Raw genomic sequence first — 25,410 nt, forward strand, 5'->3', positions numbered from 1 at the left:
AAACGTTCACATTTCTACTACATATCTTACATGAAAACTGAAAATATTCGTACATGTTAAAGATACATAAAACGTAAATTATCAAAAAATAACAGGCGCATCACGAATTTCAACATCAATTCATATCTGTTTTTCCTTTATGCATCTTAAGCTGAATTATTATTAACTTTCCTAACTAGTGACTGAACAGCCCACAGGGCCGGGTGTTATCTGTTCGATTCTTTATATTTTAAGATTTTCTGTTCTGTATATACAAATGTCACAATAATAAACAACGTACATACTTATTCTAGTTCATAGTTTATTTTCTTATATTTTATAAACAAGAATAAATATAATGATTAATATATAACATCACGTTTATGTACAAAATATCAATATCACAGATGGAGAAACAGGAAATAATTTTAGAAGTTCATATTTTGTGCATAGCTTACGATGTTAACTGAGAATATTCCTACATCATCAAGGTTAAAGAAACATAACACCTATACACGTACCATCAATATATCACATACGCATCCGGAAGCCATTGTTACCAGGCAATGGCTGCAGATGCTCAAACATATAATCATACATTATTGGCCACTCTTGCTCCGGGCAGCAGTGCTCCTGCAGCGGAAACTCCAGTACGCATACGCAAACTGCACACTCATATCGTTGGCCTTTATCCGTAGGTAAACCAAATTCAGAAGTAAGAACATTTTCAGAGTTCGAATCCGCGTTGTCCGTTATATCGTCGTCGAAGTAAACTAGTCTCTGTGCACAAGCATTGTCCGTATGGTTTTCCGAAGATTTTGTCTGGGCTGTAGAACCGGAAGCGCCATCCATTCTTGGAAGGCCACACTCCATCGCCGGGCACCTGTGGGGCTGGTTGGGATGTGAGATCACACAGAAACAGCTGGGACATTCTGGGTAGTACTCCGCCATTTGGACGTTGAGGCGTCGGATAAATCCCGCATCACATACGTGCGGCTGAAGCGGAAATTGGAGCGGCGTCCCGCATCTTTCACAGGGACGTACGTGTGGTTCCGGCCATAGACGCTGTGTAGCTTGCTGATTGTGAGCGGCTGCGTGCTGTGGAGCGGCTTCATGATGATGGACAGCTCGTGGCGGTGAAATGTTGCCGGGGACCGATGCTCCTTCGTGCGAAAAAGACGGATCGACCATCGGGAACCCCAAACCACAAACATCCTCATACGTTGGTGCTGCTTCGCTTACATTCTCGGAAAAATAGCGATTGTCTGGTAATTCAAAAACGCCCATTGCGATATTTTTAAGAAGCTAATAGCAATTTCGTCAAAATTGTATACCAATGTTTCTAGTAATAGTTTAGTATTTAAGTGTCCGAATACTGTTTTGCGAATGATGGGGTTAGAAATATCCAGGGCGTTAAATACTGAAGTAGGACAAGAATCGTCTTGACCATGTTTCACAGGGAGGTTTAAAGATAATCATTATTCCGCTAACAAGTCCTTATTCTATAACAATGGGAGTTTATTAGACCACCTTTGAACTAGTACAAACTTGTTCCCCAGAGGTCGGAGTTCAAACACTGACCAATCATTGACCAGCGATTGGCCAATCAGGGGCCCACGAGAAGATTTTACGATGAAGACGTTCACTTGAACGCTTCGCCTGCGACAAACAATGCGGACACTTATTTAATCGTTCTGTCTTTCAATTGAAAAAAAGCAAAAGGTGTCCTTTATCCTGTATAGTTTTTATGATTATTTTCTGGGCAGTTTATTTGAAAGAAATATGTAAAATATATTTTAATCTTTCAAGCCCTGATCGATATACAGGTCTGAGGGTTGCCAAATTCCATGCTACTCTTGCACTGCAATAATGAAGGCCTCCCTCTAGATTCGCTTAAAAGAACGTTTTTTTTTGTAGTTGATAAACAGGATTTTAGTTTATACAATTTCAAATACTATAATTAATAACAGATTTTTCATTGATTCACAATCAAGGCCTGAAGATTATGACACTGAGCTGAAATAAGGTTACCATGGGAATTGAGAAGTTTTAATTTAAGGCAAATTAAACCAAAATATGCACACTCCCGCAGAAACGTTGGGCCTTTCCTACCAGTAAACCAGGTAAGAAGGGATTGAACCCCTTGATCTTCTTCCTCAGGTGACAAAATGCGTTGTTCATCTTTTTGGCCAACTTGGGTATTTAACTATTTATATGTATATGTTAATAAATGATGATACCTGAATATAAACAGTTTGATCAATTAACGTGAGGATGAAGAAAACAAATCGTTAAACTTCCGCAATTAACATTGTTCGACTTAAATACAATGATTTTTTTTAAACAAAAATACATTTTGTTTTTGTTTTGTCTTTTTGGTTTCGTTCAATAACTCTATTAACTCGTTCACAGGCAAACTAGTAGTAAAACAGTATCGTATGAATTGTCTTTTTCGGAAAAGATCAAAATATATGATTGCATTTGCATGCAACTTTGTGACCGATTAAGGCACCAAAAAGTAACTATTGATTTCACAAGGAAGGTTCTGCAAATGTCAAGGGAGTGATTTAGGTGTGGGAAAATAACTAGTATGAGTGGTAGATTCAAATTCTAGCGGATTCAAATTGTCAAGATGATATTTTTATGTCAATATAATTAATTAATTATAGTCGAACAACTGTGCATTTATTGCACCATTTAAGACTGATATCATGAACATTGATTTTTGGAGAAGGACACCTCATTTAACCTTTAGAGTTCATAATTATGACGGTTCGCTCATTTTCGTCGTCAGTCACACTGCAATGCTAGACCTTACTGGTTTACGCAAAGAGTATACGCGTATTTAGACTAGCTTACGGGAAGTGTATGTTTATATTGGTATAAGATACCTTTCTTGTTTACGCAAAGGGTATACACGTATTTAGACTAGCTTACGGGAAGTGTGTATTTAGACTGGCTTACGAGTCCTTACTTGTTAACGAAAAGTGTATACACGTATTTAGACTAGCTTACGAGGCCTTACTTGTTAACGAACAGTGTATACACGTATATAGACTAGCTTACGAGGCCTTACTTGTTAACGAAAAGTGTATACACGTATTTAGACTAGCTTACGAGATGTTTGTATTTAGACTGGCTTATGAGACCATACTTTTTTACCCAAGGTCTATTCAAGTATTTAGACTGGCTAACGAGGCCTTACTTGTTTACGTAAAGTCTATTCTCGTATATAGACTGGCTTACGAGACCCTACTTGTTAACGAAAAGTGTATACACGTATTTAGACTGGCTTACGAGACCTTACTTGTTAACGAAAAGTGTATTCACGTGTTTAGACTAGCTTACGAGACCTTACTTGTTAATGAAAAGTGTATTCACGTATTTAGACTAGCTTACGAGACCTTACTTGTTAACGAAAAGTGTATACACGTATTTAGACTGGCTAACGAGGCCTTACTTGTTTACGTAAAGTCTATTCACGTATTTAGACTGGCTTACGAGTCCTTACTTGTTAACGAAAAGTGTATACACGTATTTAGACTAGCTTACGAGGCCTTACTTGTTAACGAAAAGTGTATACACGTATATAGACTAGCTTACGAGGCCTTACTTGTTAACGAAAAGTGTATACACGTATTTAGACTAGCTTACGAGATGTGTGTATTTAGACTGGCTTATGAGACCTTACTTTTTTACCCAAGGTCTATTCACGTATTTAGACTGGCTAACGAGGCCTTACTTGTTAACGTAAAGTGTTTTCACGTATTTCGACTGGCTAATGAGGCCTAACTTGTTTACGTAAAGTGTATACACTTATTTTGACTAGCTTATTGGAAGTGTATTTTTGGGATGGCTTACCAGACCTCACCTGTTAACGTAAAGTGTAAACACGCATTTAGACTGGCCTACAAGACCTAACTTGTTTCAAAGTGTATTTAGACTAGTTCACGAGAAGTGTGTAAATAGACTGGCTTACGATTCTTTACTTGTTTACACGTAGACACGTATACTGGCGTACGAGAAGTCGTAATTTGGACCGGATTTTGAAAGGTGTATATATAGACTGGCATATACGCGATTTTTGTTAAGCTATCAAATGACCACACATTATATTTCACAGTTTATTTATTTATGTTAAATAAAATTAATAAATACAACTTATCATTAAGCATATCACATATATTAACATGAAGCGTTATCACAGATGGAGAAACATGTATTAGTTTAAAAGTTCACATCTTTAGTGCACAGCTTACGTTGTAAACTGAGAATATTTGTACATGATAAAGATACTAAACACATTTATCATCAGCATATACCATTCGCATCCGGAAGCAATTGTTGCCAGGCAACATATGCATGTGCTCAACCTGACATATATGAGTTTAAAAGTGGCTACTCTTGCTTCGGACAGCAATGCTCCTGTAGCGGAAACTCCAGAACGCATGCGCAAACCGCACATTCATATCGTTGGCCTTTATTCGTCGGTAAACCAAATTCAGAAGTAAGAACATTTTCTGAGTTCGAATCCGCGTTGTCTGCTACATCGTCGTCGAAGTAAACTAGTCTCTGTGCACAAGCATTGTCCATATGGTTTCCTGAAGATTTTGTCTTGGCTGTAGAACCGGAAGCGCCATCCATCCTTGGAAGGCCACACTCCATCGCCGGGCACCTGTGGGGCTGGTCGGGATGTGAGATCACACAGAAACAATTGGGACATTCTGGGTAGTACTCCACCATTTGGACGTTTAATCGTCGGATAAATCCCGCATCACATACGTGCGGCTGAATTGGAAATTGGAGCGGCGTTCCGCATCTTTCACAGGGACATACTTGTACTTCCGGCCATAGACGCTGTGCAACTTGCTGATAGGGAGCGGCTGCATGCAGTGAAGCGGCTTCATGTGGATAGAGAGCCGGTGGCGATGACATGTGGCCGGGGATCGACGCTCCTTCCGGTGGAAAAGACGGGTCGACCATCGGAAAACCAAAAGCGCAAACATCCTCATACGTTGGCGCTGCTTCACTAACATTTTGGGCAAAGTAGCGATTGTCTGGTAGCTCAAAAACGCCCATATTTTATTTAATAGATTGCAAATCCGTCAATTTTTTAAGCCGTTGTTTTAAGTGATATTTTAGTAATTTAATGTTGGAATATGTTAATGTGAATGATGTTGTTAGAAATATCCAGGCCGTTAAATACTGAGAATGGACAAAAACCGTCTTGACCATGTTTTACTTGAGGTTTAAAGACAATCATTATTCCGCTTACAAATGATTATATTATAACAATGGGAGTTTATCAGACCACCTTAGAACATGTGCAAATATGATAACCGAAAGTCAGAGTTCAAACACTGACCAATCATTGACCAGCGATTGGCCAATCAGGGGCTTGCGATAACATTTTGCGAATATGTTTTCAAGTGAACGCTTTCGTTTGCGACAAACAATGTGGACATTTCTTTAATCGTTCTGATTTCCAATTGAAAACATCAAAAGGTGTCATGTACTGTATAATTTTTATCAGGATTTTATGCGCACGTTGAAGGGAAAAAAACATATTAAAAATCAAATTATTTTTTCCTTTATTTAAAATAATGATAAAAATATGCATGTTATATATTAATACACACCCTGTGGTAGGTCGCGGTACGAGGGGTGTCAATTTCTATGCTGCTGATTCAGTGTGTGTATACCACGTGATAAAATGCGTCAGAAATGCTACGTCGGAAGGCAATTGTTTGCTTTGAACGATGATTTAGAGTACTTAAACACTCTGTGAATAGAGCACATATTGTCCTTTTGAATTGACAAACAAGATTAAAGTTGTTTACATCCCTACTTTTTGTGAGGCTCAGAGGCTGGTGTTCGCACTAGAGCACTTCCCGTATTAATAAAAAAAGCTTTTTTCTCATAAGGTAGAAATACCGTCAGGGGCGTAGCCATGCTTTACTGAATGTTACGCACGAAAGGGGGAGGGTGTGGGAGGAAGGATATTCATGTAGCCGTAGGGGGGTTCGGGGGGGGGGGGCTCCCCAGGGAAAAATGGAAAATGGAACTAACATGTTGAGCACTGATGTGTATTTGGAGGGATTTATAGGTTCGAGGCCGCCGACTTTGTCGTTACCAAGTGTTTGATTTAGGCTCAGTAAGCACAGAGAAACAATGCTTACTATAGCGGATCTTCCCTTTTATCTGATATCAATATTTAGCTTAGCCCTCGACTTTGATGCCATTTTTGGCCATATTTATTTTTTCATTTTTCAAATTGATGTTACGCAAATGCGTATGTGTGTAACGCTGGCTACGCCCTTGACCGTGTTATATGCACAAATCTTTCAAATTAAACTCGGATTCTTTCATAAGAAGCATTGGTTTGGACAATTATCCAGCCTTTTTGGTATATTTAAACAATTGTATTAATTGTGGTAAATCTTAATTGAGAGTAATTTAGTGCATCTCGTGTTGGCAGGCTCAGTGTACTCCCGAAAGAATTGTTGCAGTTCGAGCGTAATTTATGACATTTTTCCCTACTTAAAAAAAGTGATCTTGGTCGGTCTTTTTTTCTTTTCTTTTTTTTGTGGGGGGGGGGGGAGGCGCCAAGTGCACCCCTGGCTGGCAGCGCTAGTGGATACAAACTTTCTAAATGGGGTTTCTTTAAGCACATATATTACTGTAGCAATTCAGTTTTGCTTATTCTATATATCGCATTCAAGTCCTGAAGTTAAACACTGCATATGTCAACATGTGTCAACACTATATGAATTATGTTATGGCAGACTAAACTGTATCTGGCCTGAACTCGTTTACAACAAGGTTAATTTGTACTTGGGTTGTGGATGCATTCACTAAAGCATTATTATAGAATGTTGACAAAATAATTAGTTTTGGATTCCAAATTGAGAATAAACTATGCTTTTGTACTGGAACGAGAATATAGATTCTAAACATTTGAGAGGGATGTCCCGTACAGAAAAAAAGTATAGTTACAAAAATTACAAAATGCCAGTCAGAAAAAGGAAAACAATCATTTCAATGAAAATATCTGGAAAAGTTGGCTTGGTCATCTTTATTTCATATAGTAGATAGTAGTGTGGAGAAATACATCGTCTGCTCTGGCCAGCCCTGTTTGTTTACATTTCTCCAGTGTGTGCTAAATATAGAACACTGAGTTTAATCGACAGGTACATAGCTGAGGAAATTTACAATAAGCCACTCCCCATTTACTCGCTGCCGAGGCAGCGAATGTTGCGGTAGTAGTATGATAATGTGTGACGCGAAGGGGAAAATACAAACAGGTAGTGTTCTTAGTTCTATTATAATTCAAGATATTACTAAGTTTTATTATAATTCAAGACATTAATTACGATTGTTCACATGAACAGAACAGAACAGAACATAATAGATAGTTTATTAATACTTGTACCATGTATATTGTCGTCCGCAAGTTACATAGCATGATGGTAAATGATCAGGTGTAACGGTCCGCTGTAGGCGGCGGATGTGCGTTCATAGTGTAACTGTCCGCTGAAAGCGGCGGATATGCGGTTATAATGATATTCCGTTATAAACGGAAGTACGGTCGTAGTACGTATGTAAACTTGGTAATATGCAAATTAGCAAAGCCCGGGCTATGTAAGATTAGAGAAGTTAGTGTATATAAAGACCAGTGGACCCCTTAAGGGTAGAGCATGCTTTTCCCTGAAGGGATCTGTTTGTGTTAATTTCATTACGCCAGAAAGCTCGGCTATCTGGTGTTTGTTACATTGACGTCGCACGTTACACAGGTATTAAATACAAAACATGATATATGAAACTGTAATATTTGATTTTGATATGAAGTAATATGATCTATTAATGTGAGGATGGACAAAACAACGTTTATCTTCCGTGTTCAACATTGTAAAAAAGCTCATTTAATTCACAAAAATAACTTGATAGTTTCATATCTATTTTGAGTTCAATAACTCGGACGATGAACAGACGGATGAGTTGTAAATGGAATCATCAAATTATATCTTGGGCAGTGATTACGAACAGTCTCAAGTCTGAGCTCAGACTTAATACTCATTATTGAAAAACTTCCTTCCATTGTAATTTTCCTTCTATCAGAGCATTGATGGTGAAATTTGCTGAAATATATTACTATTTGAATGTTTTACTATTGTCTACATATTTTTTTGGTATTAAAAGAAATGGAATAAACATGATTGTTTGATCCTTTATCAAAATGCTTTTCTGAGTCTGTGTCTAGACTTGGAAGTGAGACTACGTAATCATGGCCCCTGATTTTAGGCTGTTATATGTCTTTTGAGATTCTAATTAAGCTATTATTTATTGCTATTTCAAATTTTATTTGGAAGAGATGCTAGGTGTCATACAGCCTTAGGTTTACTTAAGTTCCATTTAAGTCACACACAACAGGTGCGTAGCTAGGGCCAATTTGGGATTACGAAGATCGATGCCTTTGGTATATTAACCAAGGGCGGATCCAGTATTCGACGTTAGAGGGGGCGTAACTTAGGGGCGTACCCTTTTTGACATGTGCCCCTTCCTCCGAAACAAAATTACTTCGGTTTAAAGTGTTGAGGGGGTATGGGGATACTCCCCCATTTTTGTTCTACAACTTCTAGTCCGATATAGGGTATTTTAGGCATATTTTAATACTTTTCTTCTTTTATAGTGAACTAAAAAGTAAACTTGGACGATTTTACGGGGTGCGCTGGGTGCGCACCCACTGGAACCGCTTGTGTTAGCCCCTTCACCCCCTACCATTCTTAGTTTTTTTATTTCAAATTCGGGGTTTTTGGTATGACAGAAACTTCGACCTGTCAAAATTTTATTACGCAACTGCGTATTTGCGTACAGTCAGCCACGCGCCTGCACAGCATAATCGCAAAGGCCATGCACCACGTAGTATACACTACCGTGTTAATTCAAGTTAACCACAGTTTACTGCGGGTTAGAAATAGCTATATATTACGATACTCTGAATATAAGCTTCACGAAACACCTCGCATACATATTCATGTTTACTTGTAGCTACGTGTATAGGTAGCAGTTAAAGCTGCACTCCCACACCGCGGAAATGTCAGTTTTGACACATTTTTAGCTCGACTATTCGGAGAATAAGGAGAGCGTTACTACTCACCCTAGCGTCGGCGTCGGCGGCGTTGGCGTCACACCTTGGTTAAGGTTTTGCATGTAAGCACCTTTAAGTCATTATCTCAGTAAATACATCATTTATTGCATTGAAACTTTGGATATGTATTCCCAACTATCTAACCTACTAAATTAATGAAGTTAGATAACAATTATTTGAATATAATGCAAAAAATGGGCCTTTATTATTTAACTTAGGAATTCTGGTTAAGGTTTTGCGTGCAAGCACACATAGGTTAATATCTCAGCAACTACTTGATGTATTGCATTGATACTTGATACAATGGTACTCAACCATCCAACCTACCTAATTAACGAAGTTAGATAACTCTAGTTTGCATTTAATGGAAATAATTGCCCTTTATTATTCGACTTAGAAATTCTGGTTAAGGTTTTGCATGTAAGCACACATGCATAGGTTAATATCTCCGAAACGTATTTAGACTAGTTTACGAAACTTTACTCATATAGGCAAAGTGTATTCACTTATTTAGACTGGCTTACGATACCTAACTTGTTTATGTAAAGTGTAATGACTGTCTTCCGATACATAACTTGTTTACAAAAAGTGTTTTCACGTATTCAGAATGGCTTACGGGACCTTACTTGTTTACCGAAAGTGTATCCAAATATTTAGACTGGCTTAAGAGACCTTACTTGTTTACGTATTTACGTATTTAGACTGGCTTACGGGGCGATACCATTTCCCGGTCTCTCGCCGTATTATCCGGGTTCATCCGGTCTCCTAATTCCCGGTCCCAATTAAGGTGTTGAAATAACTTATGGCTTCAGGCAATGACTTGTGTTGCCGCTGTTTGGTTAACAAATTTGACAATTAAAGCAAGTATTTGACTGGAATGATGGATTGTAGCAGAACTGTATTGCTAAGTAATTCAAACATAAATGGAAACATTCTAAAATGTACACAGAACACGTAGAGTAATTATCAAACCATGTTTCGCGAAGAATACAGAGTATTCTAAATATTTGCAAGCCACATTAAAATTATATTGGTGTCCGGACACCAAGGATAAATCTATCTACTCTTCTCTTCGCGTTGTTTTAATTCTATCAATTGAAATGGTTTTAACTTTTAAATTTAACATTGAAACAATATATATTTATGACTTTTATTATTTTAGTGCATGCGTACATACTTTTATCTTCGACTTTATGAATCATATTGTTATATAAAACCTTTAATTATAATTGTTTTATTGATATTAATATGTTGATTTGTTTTCTTAACAACTCTAATCAATTGTAATCCTATTAATTCCCGGTCATTCGCACGTTCTCAATTATGTCCGATACCTACTCTATAATTTTGAAAAAAGAGACCGGCTGAGACCGGGATGGGGTGAGACCGGGACCGGGAAATAGTATCGCCCTGGCATACAAGACCTTACGTGTTTACGTAAAGTGTATACACGTATTTATACTAGCTTACGAGGTGTGTCTATTTAGACTGGTTTATGAGACTTTACTTGTTTGTGTAAAGTGTATACACGTATTTAGACTGGCATACGAGAAGTGTATATTTAGACTGGCTAACGCGAAGTGTACATTAAGTCTGGCTTACGAGAGGTGTTTACACTGACTGGCTCATTCAAAGTGTATATTAAGACTGGCTTACGCGAAGTGTTTATCTCGATTGGTTTATGAGAAGTGTACATTTAGACTTGCTCTTGAGAAGTGTATATTAAGACTGTCATATACGCGATTTGCTCTCGCAGTTTTTGAACTATTAAATGACCAGGTATAGTATTTCACGGTTTATTTTCGTATGTTTAATAAATGCAATGATAACTAAGCATATCACATATATGAACATGAAAGCAATATCACAGATAGAGAAACTTGGATTAGTTTAAAAGTTCACATTTTTAGTTCATATCTTATGTTGTAAACTGAGAATATCCGTATATGTTAAAGATACATTAAACATTTATCATCAGAATATAACATTCGCATCCGGAAGCCATTGTTACCAGGCAACAGATGCAGATGCTCAACATGACATATAAGAGTTCAAAAGTGGCCACTCTCGCTCCGGACAGCAGTGTTCCTGAAGCGGAAACGCCAGTACGCATGCGCAAACTGCACACTCATATCGTTGGCCTTTATCCGTTGGTAAACCAAATTCAGACGTCAGAACATTTTCAGAGTTCGAATCCGCATTGTCTGCTATAGCGTCGTCGAAGTAAACTAGTCTCTGTGCACAAGCATTGTCCATATCCATATGGTTTTCCGAAGATTTTGTCTGGGCTGAAGAACCGAAAGCGCCATCAGTCCTAGGAAGGCCACATCCCATCGCGGGGCACCTGTGGGGCTGGTCGGGATGTGAGATAACGCAGAAACAGTTGGGACATTCTGGGTAGTACTCCGCCATTTGGACGTTTAATCGTCGGATAAATCCCGCATCGCATACGTGCGGCTGAAGTGGAAATAGGAGCGGCGTTCCGCATCTTTCACAGGGACGTACTTGTACTTCCGGCCATAGACGCTGTGCAACTTGCTGATGGGGAGCGGCTGCATGCAGTGGAGCGGCTTCATGTGGATAGAGAGCCGGTGGCGGTGACATGTGGCCGGGGATCGACGCTCCTTTCGGGGGAAAAGACGGGTCGACCATCGGGAAACCAAAAGCGCAAACATCCTCATACGTTGGGGCTGCTTCACTAACATTTTCGGCAAAGTAGAGATTGTCCGGTAACTCAAAAACGCCCATTTTTTATTGAATTGATTGCAATTCCGTCAATTGTTTAAGCCGTTGTTTTAAGTATGTTTTAGTAATTTAATGTTGGAATATGTTAATGCGAATGATGTTGTTAGAAAAATCCAGGGCGTTAAATACTGAAAATGGACAAGAACCGTCATGACCATGTTTCACTTGAGGTTTAAAGACAATCATCATTCCGCTATCATGTGCTTGTTCTGTAACAATGGGAGTTTATCAAACGACCTTTGAACTTATGCAAACTTCATCCCTGAAAGTAAGAGTTCAAACACTGACCAATCATTGACCAGCGATTGGCCAATCAGGGGCTCGCGATAACATTTTACGATGAATATGTTTTCAATTGAACGCTTCGCATGCAATAAACAACTGGGAAACCTCTTTAATCGTTTTGTTTTCCAATTGAAAACAGCAAAAGGTGTCATATACTGAATAATTATTATCATTATTTTATACGCATGGTACATGAAAAGAACGTCAAAAATGCTACGTCGGATCGCAATATTTTGCTTTAAACGATGACTTTGAGTACTTAAACACTCTGTGAATAGAGTAAAGAAGTCCTTTTGAATTGACGAACAATATTACAGTTTTAAGGGTTGTTTATTTCCCTACTTTTTGAGAGGCTCGGAGGTTGGTGTTTGCACGTAGAGCACTTCCCGTATTAATAAAAACAAACTTTTTTTATATTTTAAGAAATCAATGCCTATAAAATTTGATACAGTTTACATACATGTATAACCACAAATAAGGTTGGTATGGAAGTTGGGAACTTTTTATAAAGGCAAATAACACTCAAACGTGCGCATCCCGCTTAGAAATGTTAGACCTTGCCCGCCGGTAAACACTAGCGGGATGGGGTGCACCTGTCCCCCACCCCCCAAAAATCTTTACAGTTTACAATTTATGTCTATTTCGGAGAATAATAACATGGGGTCTAAATGCATCATTTGGACTTGAATTGACAACGATTTCATCGAGGAGTACCCAAAACCACCGTGCTGTAATGTTAAACCATATACATTTCGGTTTATAGGGATGGGGCACATGCCAAAGGGTTGAGCCCCTAAGTTACGCACCCCCTACCGGCGTCAATTCCTGGTCCTGGCCCTGATAAACCAAGTAAAACTGGATTGGAACTATCGACGCCTTCCACAGTGGACCCAAAGCGCTACTGATAAACCAAGTAAAACTGGATTGGAACTATCGACCGCCTTCCACAGTGGACCCAAAGCGCTACCACCAGCTTAAGCTTTTGACTTGCACTTCCATGTGACTCCTCCTGCAGAATCGATTTTGCTGTTGTTTAAAGCTGCACTTTCATAGATTGAACGTTTTGACAACTTTTTTTGTTTTGGAACGAGCCAATTTTTGCGAAAATGCATGGAAACCAGTCATATAAGACAGCTGATAAAAATTCAGATCGTAGATTTTTATATCTAAGTTAAACAATTGATGCTTTATGCAGTTGTCTTAAACCGGCGTTAGTAACGCTTTTAGCCATAAGATATCTGCGATCTGATATTTTGTCAGCAATCTCTAATCACTGGTTTGCAGATATTTTCGCAAAAATTGACTCATTCCAAGACAAAAGAAATGAAAAAAAAAATGGCAAAAATGGTAAATCCGTGAGAGTGCAGCTTTAAGTGTTGGCAGTGGTATTCGGGCCAGTGTTCTTCCCAAAGATTTTTTTTATCATTTTCTAGTCGGATTTGTTGCAGTTCGAGCGTTATTTATTACATTTTCCGCTATATTTAACAAGAGAACTCGGACGAGTTTTTTTTTTTTTTTTTGGGGGGGGGGTCAAGTGCGCCCGCGGCCGGTAGTGGATCATGTGACCAACTTTTTAAATGTTTTTTTTTGTAAGCAGGCATGTAACAATTCAGTTTTAATTATTCTATCGCATTCAAGTCATGAAGTTATACACAGCATATCTCTCTGCATGTATATTTCAAGTATTCAATAGTTAAACTTGACGCTGTTATAAGGGGTCAAGAAGTAGTACGTTAGATTCAGCTTTGTTTGCTTAGTTTGCCAGAGTAAAGTATTGTAATTATGTGTGACGCTAAAGGGAAAATACAAACAGGTAATGTTCTAAGTTTTATTATAGTTTTTGTCTCATTAAATACGAACGTTCATATAAACTGAAGAGAAGAGAACAGAACAGAACATAATAGATAGTTTATTAATACCTGTATATTGTCTTTCGCAAGTTATATAGCATGGTGAATGATCAGGTATAAAATGCAAAACATGATATATGAAATTGTAGCATTTGATTTTGATATTAAGTAATATGATCTATTAATGTGAGGATGAACAAAACAACGTTTATCTTCCGTGTTCAACATTGTAATAAAGCTCATTTAAGTCACAAAGATAACTTGATAGTTTCATATCTATTTTGAGTTCAATAACTAGGACGATGAACACACTGAGGATTTGTTGTAAATTTAATCATATATATATTATAAAAGAATGTTTGATGTTTTGAGTAACTAACATACTAATGATGTTGCATGTTGAGTAGAAGCCTTGTAACATTGTAATTCTATTTCTTATGTATTATTATCCCTTTTAAGTACATTTAATTGAATATATCGATATCCATGGCTCATACTCAACCTGTGACTCCATACGCATTCCATATTAAAGAACCAGTCAATTGTGACCACGAGCCGTGTTTTAACCTTCCAGGTGGCCCCGCAGTGCCGAGTGAATGCGGTGGTTTTGTCTTCCCGCCTAATATGGCGGAGAATGGGCCTTGGGTGCGGGGGCTTTTGGCGGGGGATTCACGAGCAGTTCGTCCCTGCAGGGCGGGGACTTTGCCCGGTCTTGACTGGACCGAAAGTCAAAGTTCCCGCTATTACCCGGACCTGGGGGCCCGTGGTTACAATTGACTGGTGCATAAGTATTGCATAAGTATTACAGGGTACACACAATTATTATTCCTACTAAACAATAATGTAAAGATAAACCTTTCTCTTTTACCTGTAATTTTACCTGTATTTTATGATATTCTTTGGTGCATCTTGTAACGCTTGCATAGTAAATATATCCAATTGGAAAGATTCAGTATTAGAGTTCGTTTTATATCAATTTAGAGATACTGTTAGATCTGATTTGTTTTAAGCTTTTATCGTCTCTTATAACTCATAATGAATGGTTATGTGTTTTATGTAAATGACTTTTACATGTTCTGTCTATGTACATAATGCACCAGTCAATAGTAACCCCACCCCCACACCTCAGGTCTGGGGAATAGAGTGGGGGGGGGGACTTTGACTTTCGGTCCAGCCAACCCCGGCTAAAATACCCGATGAACTAATGGAAAAATCCCCGCCAAATGCCCCCGCACCCAATGGACCTTAGGTTAGGCCCATTCCCGCTATATTTTGCGCGAAGACAAAACCACCGCATTCACCCGGCTCTGCGGGGCCACCTGAAAGGTAAAAACACGGCCCATTTCCCCGGCTATCCCCGGTATACCACCGGACCTGGGGGTGGTGGTGGGGGGGGGCGTGGTTACAATTGACTGGTGCATAAGTGAGACGTAAAAAAACGAAAAAATAATGTTAGGCTGTTCAATCTCTTCTAACATTCTTAAATAAATTTTATAAGCTTTTAATTATAGTCATTTCATAGTTCATTAGAAGTGATGGTAAGTGTTATGCAGTTTAGGTTTAAGTTCCATTTAAGTCACACACAACAGGTGCGTAGCTAGGGCCAATTTGGGATTACGAAGATCGATGCCTTTGGGTATATTAACCAAGGGCGGATCCAGTATTCGACGTTTGAGGGGGCGTAACTTAGGGGCGTACCCTTTTTGACATGTGTCCCTCCCTCCGAAACAAAATTACTTTGGTTTAAAGTGTTGAGGGGGTACGGGGTATTTTGGGCGTATTTTATCACTTTTCTTCTTCTATTTTGGACGATTTTAGGGGGTCGGGGGGGCGCCGGGTCCGCCCCATCCCCCTGGAACCGCTAGTGTTAGCCCCTTCACCCCCTACCATTCTTAGGGTTTTTATTTCAAATTTAAAATTTTTGGTATGACAGAAACTTCGATCTGTAAAAAAATTATTACGCAACTGCGTATTTGCGTACAGACAGCTACATGCCTGCACAACTTTATCGCATAGGCCGTGCATCACTTATACGTATACAAAACCGTGTTAATTCAACCAAACCACAGTTAACTGCGGGCTAGAAATAGCTATTATATTGCAATAATCTGAATATAAGCTTCACGAAACACCTCGCGTACATATTCATGTAGACTTGTAGCTACATGTATAGGTAGCAGTTAAAGCTGCACTCCCACACAGTGGAAATGTCAGTTTTGATATTTTTTTTGTCTTACTGGAACCAGCTTATTTTGGTATGAATGCCTTCAATTCAGTCATATAAGATAACCCACAGTTCAATTCAGTCATATAAGATAACCCACAGATATCAAATGTTTGGTAAACTGCCGAAAAATTAATTTTTCTTACTGCGTAAGGAATGCCTTTTGTCATAATACATGAATTTTCGAACGTAAATAGGATAAACTGCGAGCTGATCAAGTTTTTTTATTTGAGCACATCATCAAATAGTTCACGTTTAAAAGTTTATAGCGATGCCTTTGACAACGCTGATTAATTTAACAAAGTTCTGAAAAATCGGCGCCTAGATGACGTATCGACCACAAGTACACGTTCCCGTGCAGAAACATTCGGAACACCTTGGCCTTTTTCCATAGAACACAACCTCGCATGTATATTGATTATTGACGGTTTACAATGTCAGAAATCTTTATATTTAACTACGCTGGAAGTAGATCGCGTAGTAATTTTAATTAAGCATTTAAACTTTAAGATTTCTCTGTTGGGAATTTTAATTATTTTTGCAATTTAACACTTCAATGGAAATCAGTATGAACTTAGTTATACAAATAACACGCTTAAACAATATAATTGATTAATATTACAAGTTTTATTTAAATTTCTACGGACTACTTTTACTGATGTGCCGGCAAACATCATCAGGTTGTTTTCGATGGAAAATGACCGAGGTGTTCCGAATGCGTACATCAAGTGTTTTGCAAACTCCCTTGTTCAACCTAAGAGCAGCCTATTTTTTTCCTTTTTAAAGACTTATTTGTTATAGAATATCATTTTCAGTTCTGGGATGCATAGCTCCCGGGGATGCCGGCGTCGTTCTCGCTCACGAGCACCTGAGCGCTTGTACGGAGGCGCTCATGGTCAAAGAAGCGCCTGTACAGTTTCCAGAACTCTGCCGAAAACCTGTGACGGCGGACATGAGGTGGTGGCTGCTGCAACATCCGTAAGTGTCCAGTCTTATATATCACCTGCTACTAAACACCCGCAAGTCAGAAATTAATAGATATTTACCATGAGCTCCTATAAGTTTCATATTTTAAGAATTACATGTATAAATGTCTATTTTAAACTCTGCACTGGTTGCTTGGATTACACACCGGTCCAGAGATTTTTTTACAGACCGGTTCTGATGCGCCCCGGTACACCGCTCTATACTGCTCTTATTGCGTTGGTACGTAATGACTTACTTTTTAAGTTGTTCCTCTCAATTTAGGTATTCTAACTTCGACAATACTCATCTCTACGAAGAAATGGATGCGGTTGTGGAGGAGATGAAGTTCTTCAAGGTCAGACCATTTAAATGCCTACACTGTAATATTTTATTTCTTAGCAAATAAACTATACTTGCTCTAACATTACAATAATTTTTTTATATAAATGTATCATTTTTTTAACACGTCGTCGGCTACCAAGGCACTTTCCTCCGTTACACTCCATAAGCTATCGTCGGATACCCCCATACACACTACGGTATGCATGAAGTGTAATGAGAGAAAGTACCGTGGTTGCCGACGATGCCCATAAGCATATCGCAGTAGTGTTTCGAGGTATCCGACGATGGTGTGTGTATTGACATGAAGTAAAACTTTAATGCTGAGGAATGGGCGGATTGAGCGTTGCGAACGAGCCCTTCTTCATCATTGGGATTTACTTCTGGCCATCAAACTTACTTTTGATTCAACCGCATTGGCTGTACACATTGTCAACGAAAACACTGATACACGGAGTGTGTATAGGATGAGTGGCAGTAGGCGACCCTTTAAACACCCGCGAAAGTTGAAATCTTAATAATCAAGCCAAGTACTTAATGATTGCCCATCTGCCATTCCATTGGCTGAAAATGTAGGTTGTAATCTTAATTCGTTTAAACTAAACTAAATGCCTTCACAATAGCGTTCCTCCGCTCATTTCCGATCACCGACTATAACTCTAGCGATGTGGCCATACGCGCGTGGCATAACCACGCACCCTGTCCCTGTTCCTAAAAGATGGTCGATTTGGAGTCATCAATCCATTAATGACTTAAAGCTGCACTCTTACAGATTTACCGTTTATACATTTTTTTTTTTTTTTGGCTTGGAAAGAGGAAATTTTTGCGTAAATATCTGCAAACCAATGATAAAAGATTGCTGGCAAAAGATCAGAGCGCAGATTTGCATATTTCCGTTCGAAAATTAATGTTTTATGGTTTAAATCGTTACTAACGGTTTAAGAAATATGCATGAAACATGAATTTTTTAACTTAAATATGAAATTTTGCGATCTAATTTTTTGTCAGCAGTCTCATATCTTTGGTTTCCATGGATTTTCGCAAAAATTGGCTCGTTCCAAGACAAAAAATAAAAAAAGTTATCAAAACGTTCAATCTGTGAGAGTGAAGCTTTAAGTGGTATAGTGAATTTCTGTTATGTTTGAATTTATTGGACTTTTCGGATCCCAGTGTCCTAGTTCAAAGACAAGTTGCAACCATGGACCTGGATTGGCAACTGCCCGATATCGGTGAAACGATTAAGAAAATATAATTTACCCACAATTCTTAGCGCGCGCTCGGCAAATATCGGAAAATTCCACCGAATCTCCGATCGGTGATTAACGGCGATCTTCGGTTATTTCCGCCAGCTTTGCTGATAATTATTTTTAACACCGATCGACATGTCGCATGTAATATGTTTGTAGTTTGTCGTTATTGCATTTTCTCTAATTATCGAAGAATTTATCAGGATCTAATATGTTCCTGATTAAATTTATATTTAGTTAATTCATGTTTTCCTACATGTATACATTCGGCCGATGTCGGACGTCTCGAAAACGACCACACGGTAAGATCTCGGAATGAAATCGCGCTGCACGCGAGTTTGAGCTTATCGCTTTAACACAGATGAGAGCTGCCAATCCATGGTTTATAGGTCCGTGGTTTATCCGTGTTGCAACCTATCTCTGGTCTGCCGAATGTGATCAAAAATCGAACATACGTTGGTCATGCAATATGTGCTCTGGACTGTGTTTCAATACATAATATATTCCGCATTGTTATGTATCAGAACACAACGGAACAGATACAGGTACATCGTCCTCATAACCACATATATAAACACAGACATGGCGAATGAACAAGCAAGATAAATGTGCGCTGGTGTTTAATAGCGACATATTCGATGACGATATGGGCGAGCATTTATATATACATGTACGTGAAAACAAAAGATTTTAACTCCTCCTTTTGTTTATAATTTTAACCTAACTTTTCGAATTTTAAGGCTAACGGGGGCGGGACAGTGGTGGACAACACGACCCTGGGGATTCAGAGGGATGTCAACGCCCAGGTGCGCATTGCCAAGGAGTCGGGTGTGCACGTAGTTGCTGGTGCCGGTGAGTGGCATTGTCAGAGTCTGCGACCATATGAAGAATAACTTGAACCGATACGCTTCATTTTGTTTTATTTTTTAGTAAATAGAAAATTAATGAAAAGGAAGAAATAACCTTATCCTAACGTAACATATTGAATCACAAACATGAGCTACAGTCAAACCCGCTATATCGAAGTCGTTGGGAAATACTTCGAGATAACGAACATTCGATAAAAACCGAAGAACAAAATTTGTAAAGCTAAATCCAACTAATTTGAAAACGGTTGGCCATTGCCTGAACATCGATATAACAAAGTTCGACATATCGAGTTTTGACTGTATAATGCCTTTCTCATTTTTGCCGCCAATTTCTATTACGTATGTTTTGACCTTAATTAATTTCTAATTACAGGCTACTACGTGGATTCGTCACGCCCTGACACCACGAGTATGACGGTGGAGGAAATGGCTGACGTTATGACGAAGGAGATAACAGTGGGTTGTTCCGGAAGTGACATCAAAGCGGGTGTCATCGGCGAGTTGGGGTGCTCTTGGCCGCTGGCAGGTAGCGTTACTTGAATGAAACAGTGTTTGATGTGTTGTTAATTAATGATATGGCGAAAAGCAGTTGTAATTTAAAAACGTCAACACAGACTAAGTATTGTAAGGCAATTCAAACGAAAGCTTGTTAATGTTCGAATGGAGACGAAAGTAGTTTCTTCCGTGAAGTTAAAGCTGCACTCTCAAAGATATACCATTTTTACAACTTTTTTTATTTTTTGTCTTGGAAAGAGCAAATTTTTGCGTAAATATCTGCAAACCAATGACATAAGATTGCTGACAAAAAAATCAGATCGTAGATTTTCATATTTCCGTTCGAAAATTAATGTTTTATGGCTTAAACCGTTACTAACGGTTTAAGAAAACTGCATAAAACATCAATTTTTGAACTTAAATGTGAAAATCTGCGATCTGAAATTTTGCCAGCTGTCATTTATAACTGGTTTGCATATATCTACGCAAAAAAATGCTAATTCCAAGACAGACATTAAAAAATGTTGTACAGACCGTAAATCTGTAAGAGTGCAGCTTTAAGTCATTAAAATACGATGTAAAAGACACACGCATATAACTCAAATTAATGAGCAAACAGGTTCTAACTCGATGGTATATATGCAAATTCTGAGTATAATACACATTCATTTAAATACAATTATATTTCAGAATCTGAGAGGCGATGCCTGATAGCCGCGGCGCACGTCGAGAACGCCACCGGATGTCCGGTTATTATGCATCCTGGACGAAACTGCCGGGCGCCTTTCGAGATGGTCCGGGTGTACCAGGAGGCAGGCGGACGGCCGGAGCGGCTCGTGATGTCACACATGGATAGTAAGCAATTATATTTGTAAAATTGAAAAAGGACAGGATAATTTTAGGTCACCAATAGTTCAGTATTAATTAACCAATCAAGTCATTTAAATGTTCAAAATGACCAAAGACATTCTCATTCACCAGAGGTTTGGTAATGATGAATCGCACCATCACTCTGCTGTACGAGAATGGCCAAATATAACCTGTGGAAAACAAGTATTACACAATTGGCTGCAGGTTTACGTAGCTGATTGCATCGACCGTATATCATGATAACTGTTACAGTTTGTAGTCTGTAATAACCTCTTACCGATTTCCAATGTCAGGAACGATAATCGAGACGTCGGAACTGCTGGAGTTTGCGGCCATGGGTTGCTATATTGAGTATGATCTTTTCGGCCTAGAGACGTCATTCTACCAGGTTTGATTTTCTTTCTTTTTTTCGAAATGTTGAAAATGATATAAAAAATTAGAGAGGAAAATCTCATGCTACCGATAGCCGGGACACTATTTTTGAATTAATTCATATTATGAAATTAAAGCGACTTGCTTCAGAGGCGTTAAAGATACTTAAATCGATGTATGGTTATATTAAATATTAAATGTAAAAAAAAACCGGTCGGACTTTCTTCAAAATAATTGTTTTTTCAATGTTGCTTAGATTCTTTTCGCATTTACTGAAGGATGTTTTTATTCTATGAAATATACGAACTGGAAATATATATGTTATTGTGTTTGGCCTTTGAACGAACACTTTCAAACAAGGAGGTTGTCGGTTCTAGCACAAGTAGTGTCCTATTTAAAAAGTTGGCAGTACCTGCGCGAGTTTCAAAACTGTTTTGAATATTGAAAATGTGAAAACAGTTCCTAATCGTGCATACGCTGTAATTTGTATAGCAATTTTAGGACATTAACTCGAAAACTCGCTCAGGGTCTCGTTCCACCATAAGCAACGGCAAGGAAAAAATGAAAAAAATAAATAGAGAGGAGGCGCTGTCGGCTAAAATATGTTGCATATAATAAGTTTTATAAAGCGTTCGATAACGAACCGCTAAGCTACTCACCGAATGTTTTTGAAGGTTTTTCTCATGAGCAATCAACCATCTTAATAATTTTATGTAATTATGTTTGACCTAATCTAAACAAATAGTTGTGTTTAACCTTATCAGTTGTTGCCGGAAATTGACATGCCAGGAGACGGGGAGCGCATCCACAGGATAAAGACACTCGTGGAGGCGGGGTTTGAAGACAGGATCACCGTGGCTCACGACATCCATACCAAACATAGACTGGTCGGTTGTTTTAATTATTTTTTATTTTAAGAATAAAATGGTCAAATATTTTTGGCGAATTTTTCACACGAAACTGTATTATTAAAATCATTGTTCAATTAAGATTTACAGTCGAACCCCGTTGGCTCGAACTCCAAGGGGTCGCTGAAAAAACCTCGAGCCTCAGAAAATTCGAGCCAAGCGTAAATGCTTACCTTCAGTAGAAAGAAATTGGTACTTTAAATCGAGTTCGAGCCAACGAGGACATCGAGCCATGCGAATTCGAGCCACGGGTTTCGACTGTATTGTGAAATGCATTTATTCATGAGTAAGATGCTAAAATTAATTATGTTTCTCCCATGAGCGGGGGCAACTGAACGCCTATAGAATCGCGGCTTCATTGGAAATACCTTTTATGTCACATATGGATAGATGCATGTTATTTACTGCAAAAATAAAACCCTTCTAGCTTACTATTAACCCCTGGAACAATAACCACCTCTGTTGGTATGTATGTGGTAAGTGTAAAATAAAACAAAAAACCGAATGTAGCAGAAAAAATATAATAATTATGCTCTTAGACTAAGTTTTAATTGAAATATTATTGTCTTATTGATATATTCAATATGAATATTCCAAATCACAATCTGTTTTAGTATGATACGCATTTAGGTTACATTCCACTATTTGTTTCAGATGAAATATGGTGGTCATGGATTCTCGCACCTGCTGTTAAGCGTAGTTCCCCGGATGTTGACGAGAGGGATTTCCCAAAATGTTGTGTACAAGCTCTTGAAACATAATCCACAAAGTGGCTCACATTTGCCTAGACTGAATTGCACTTTAATTTGCTTTTTGGTGGTGGGGAGGGAGTGGGCGTGAAAAAAACGCTGAACATTTGTCACCTTATATCCTGTTTTTGTTTCTGAATGAGCTTATTTTGCACAATTTTTTGGAAAATTTCTGTTTTTGTTTCTGAATGAGCTTATTTTTGCGCAAATTTCTGGAAAACAGTGATATTAGACTGCCGAAGATCAGATGACAGTTGATCATATTAAAGTTCGAAATGATGTTTTATGGTTAAAAGCTTTATTTACGCCGCAGTTTCAGAGTAATGACATTTTCGGCAGTTTGCCAAACAATGGAGATATGTTCTATAGGGAGTTAGAGAGTGTAGCTTTAAGACAACCAGGTGCAGTGGTTTAACCGTTTTTTGGAAAACTATTATATAATGTACATGACTTACAAGATTATTCATTTTAAATCTCACTGACTTCAAATTCTATTGTTTCTATGTTTTTATAGTACGTTTTCAAAGTGTTGCTTAGCAAAATAAAATATTTGGACAGGTATTTGAATATTCGTTTTGTCGTGTGATTAGTCGTATAAACTGTTTCCATTTAAAGACTGTATATTATATAAGTATGTGTAAGTCGAGGATCTGAGCCTCCCTTGAAGGCGTATCATTGAAACAGAACCAAGGTGTCACACACAGAGCCAGCATCGTCTAGGAGATCTCATATTCATGAATTATTAATGAGGCAGTTTCATTGGTTCCGCAAGTTACCAGATGCTTTCCCGTAGAAAAATGTTCTGGAAAAAGCGAACCAGGTCTGCCTTTTCAATACAATATTTTTGACAGCATTCAAGACCACTGAGCTATGGAGGCTACTGGCACTACAGAGTACTTGAAGAATATTTAATTGTAACACGCGAATTTATTAGAAGAAGTGTTATCTCCCCTGCCTCATGCATATTCATTTAAACGAGATTTTATCAATTGTCCCACGGTTTTTATGAAGTATACCTTAATTAAGTACCGTGGTTGCCGACGATAATTTAACAGGGACTGACGTCTCTTACTTTTCCTCGCTCGGTAGATGTCATTCATCGTTTTATCACAACCACTTGTTTGGGCTTATTTTTCTCATTCGATGATACCCCATTCAAGTATGAGGGTAAATCCACTGGGACCGGATTTTCAAACTCAATCATTTTTTTTCTTTGTATGTTATGTTAGTATAATATACAGACCAAAGTGCATATTTATTAAAAAAATGTTTTTCATTTTTTTTCACATTTTCGGTATTATAATTTTTAGTTTAGAATTATATATTTTTTTGACATCTAAATTTCTCTTTAATCTTCACAGTCTTTACTCCGTTTATGTCTCGGCGCAGCTTTTATAAAGGACTTTATTCGTAACTTCGATAATTATTAATATGTATTATCATCACAAATGGCAAGAGAAAGGATTTTATATTGCTTCAACTTTGTTCTCATTTATAACACAGATAGGATGCACTTGCTTAGTTCCCTGAATACCATTCCATAACACTTACAGATAAATGACAACACATAACACCATTTCAAATTTGTAATTTGGAAATCTCATTGTAGAGAAAGCACTTGGGAGAACCGATACATGTATACCACTCAATACATTCATACATTACATACTTTATACTTAATTGTTCTCAAACAAAGTTCAGCATACAATTTATATTAGATATTCTTGGAACCAACCATGATATGAAAATTCCCTGAATTGGCATGTCTATATTTCGTAAACTTTTCAACTATAAATGTGAGGTTTTAACCTCAAATTACAAATAACAAATTAAAATAATCAATTTAGTCGAACTGACCGCATCGGTTCTCCAAAGCTGAATGACTTCAATAACTTATCGCACGAACATTTCGTGCATACATACAACGCCACCTAACGATTATTGCATTACAATCCAAGGGAAAATAATTTTCTTCTAATTCGTTTCACTCAAACGTAGCAGATTATATTTGACTGCAATATGTAGCAAAATCATAAAACTATGACACAAATAACACTAACCTGTCGCACGATTATCGACAACTAGTACGATTCCTTGCGACTGACCTGCCATGCGATCATTTATAATTATATGTTTAGTGTGACAGCAACCTATCATTTGAAATGAAGTACGATTACATATGATCATAGAATGATCTCAGAGATGCACAACCTTATGCAATCCTAGGTCGAGTTTTGCTGGAGCTTTGTAAATGAAATTTCATTGTATTTGGACAAAGTTCCGAAAACAAATCGCATTGCCATTACAAAATCTTCACACCCGCGTGGAAACTGGCAGATACGGCATTGGTAGAATATACCATAA

General features: G+C 38.1%; 1 protein-coding gene across 2 annotated transcripts; it reads left to right on the forward strand.

The window, feature by feature from the left end:
* Nucleotides 1–7,216: 7,216 nt before the first annotated feature.
* Nucleotides 7,217–23,607, forward strand: LOC128204156 (phosphotriesterase-related protein-like). 2 transcript variants are annotated; one of them, XM_052905527.1, is made up of 9 exons: nt 7,217–7,283; nt 17,047–17,209; nt 17,480–17,552; nt 19,524–19,635; nt 20,026–20,178; nt 20,838–21,002; nt 21,311–21,405; nt 22,154–22,276; nt 22,952–23,607. In XM_052905527.1, the coding sequence occupies exons 1-9, from the start codon at nt 7,247–7,249 to the stop codon at nt 23,135–23,137; spliced, it is 1,107 nt and encodes a 368-aa protein (XP_052761487.1). In that variant the 5' UTR covers nt 7,217–7,246; the 3' UTR covers nt 23,138–23,607. The 2 variants fall into 2 exon arrangements, with proteins under 2 accessions (XP_052761487.1, XP_052761488.1); XM_052905528.1 differs by lacking the exon at nt 7,217–7,283 and adding an exon at nt 13,793–13,970.
* The last annotated feature ends 1,803 nt before the right edge of the window (nt 23,608–25,410 follow it).

This window comes from Mya arenaria, chromosome 10 (assembly GCF_026914265.1).
Source record: "Mya arenaria isolate MELC-2E11 chromosome 10, ASM2691426v1".
NCBI lineage: Eukaryota > Metazoa > Mollusca > Bivalvia > Myida > Myidae > Mya > Mya arenaria.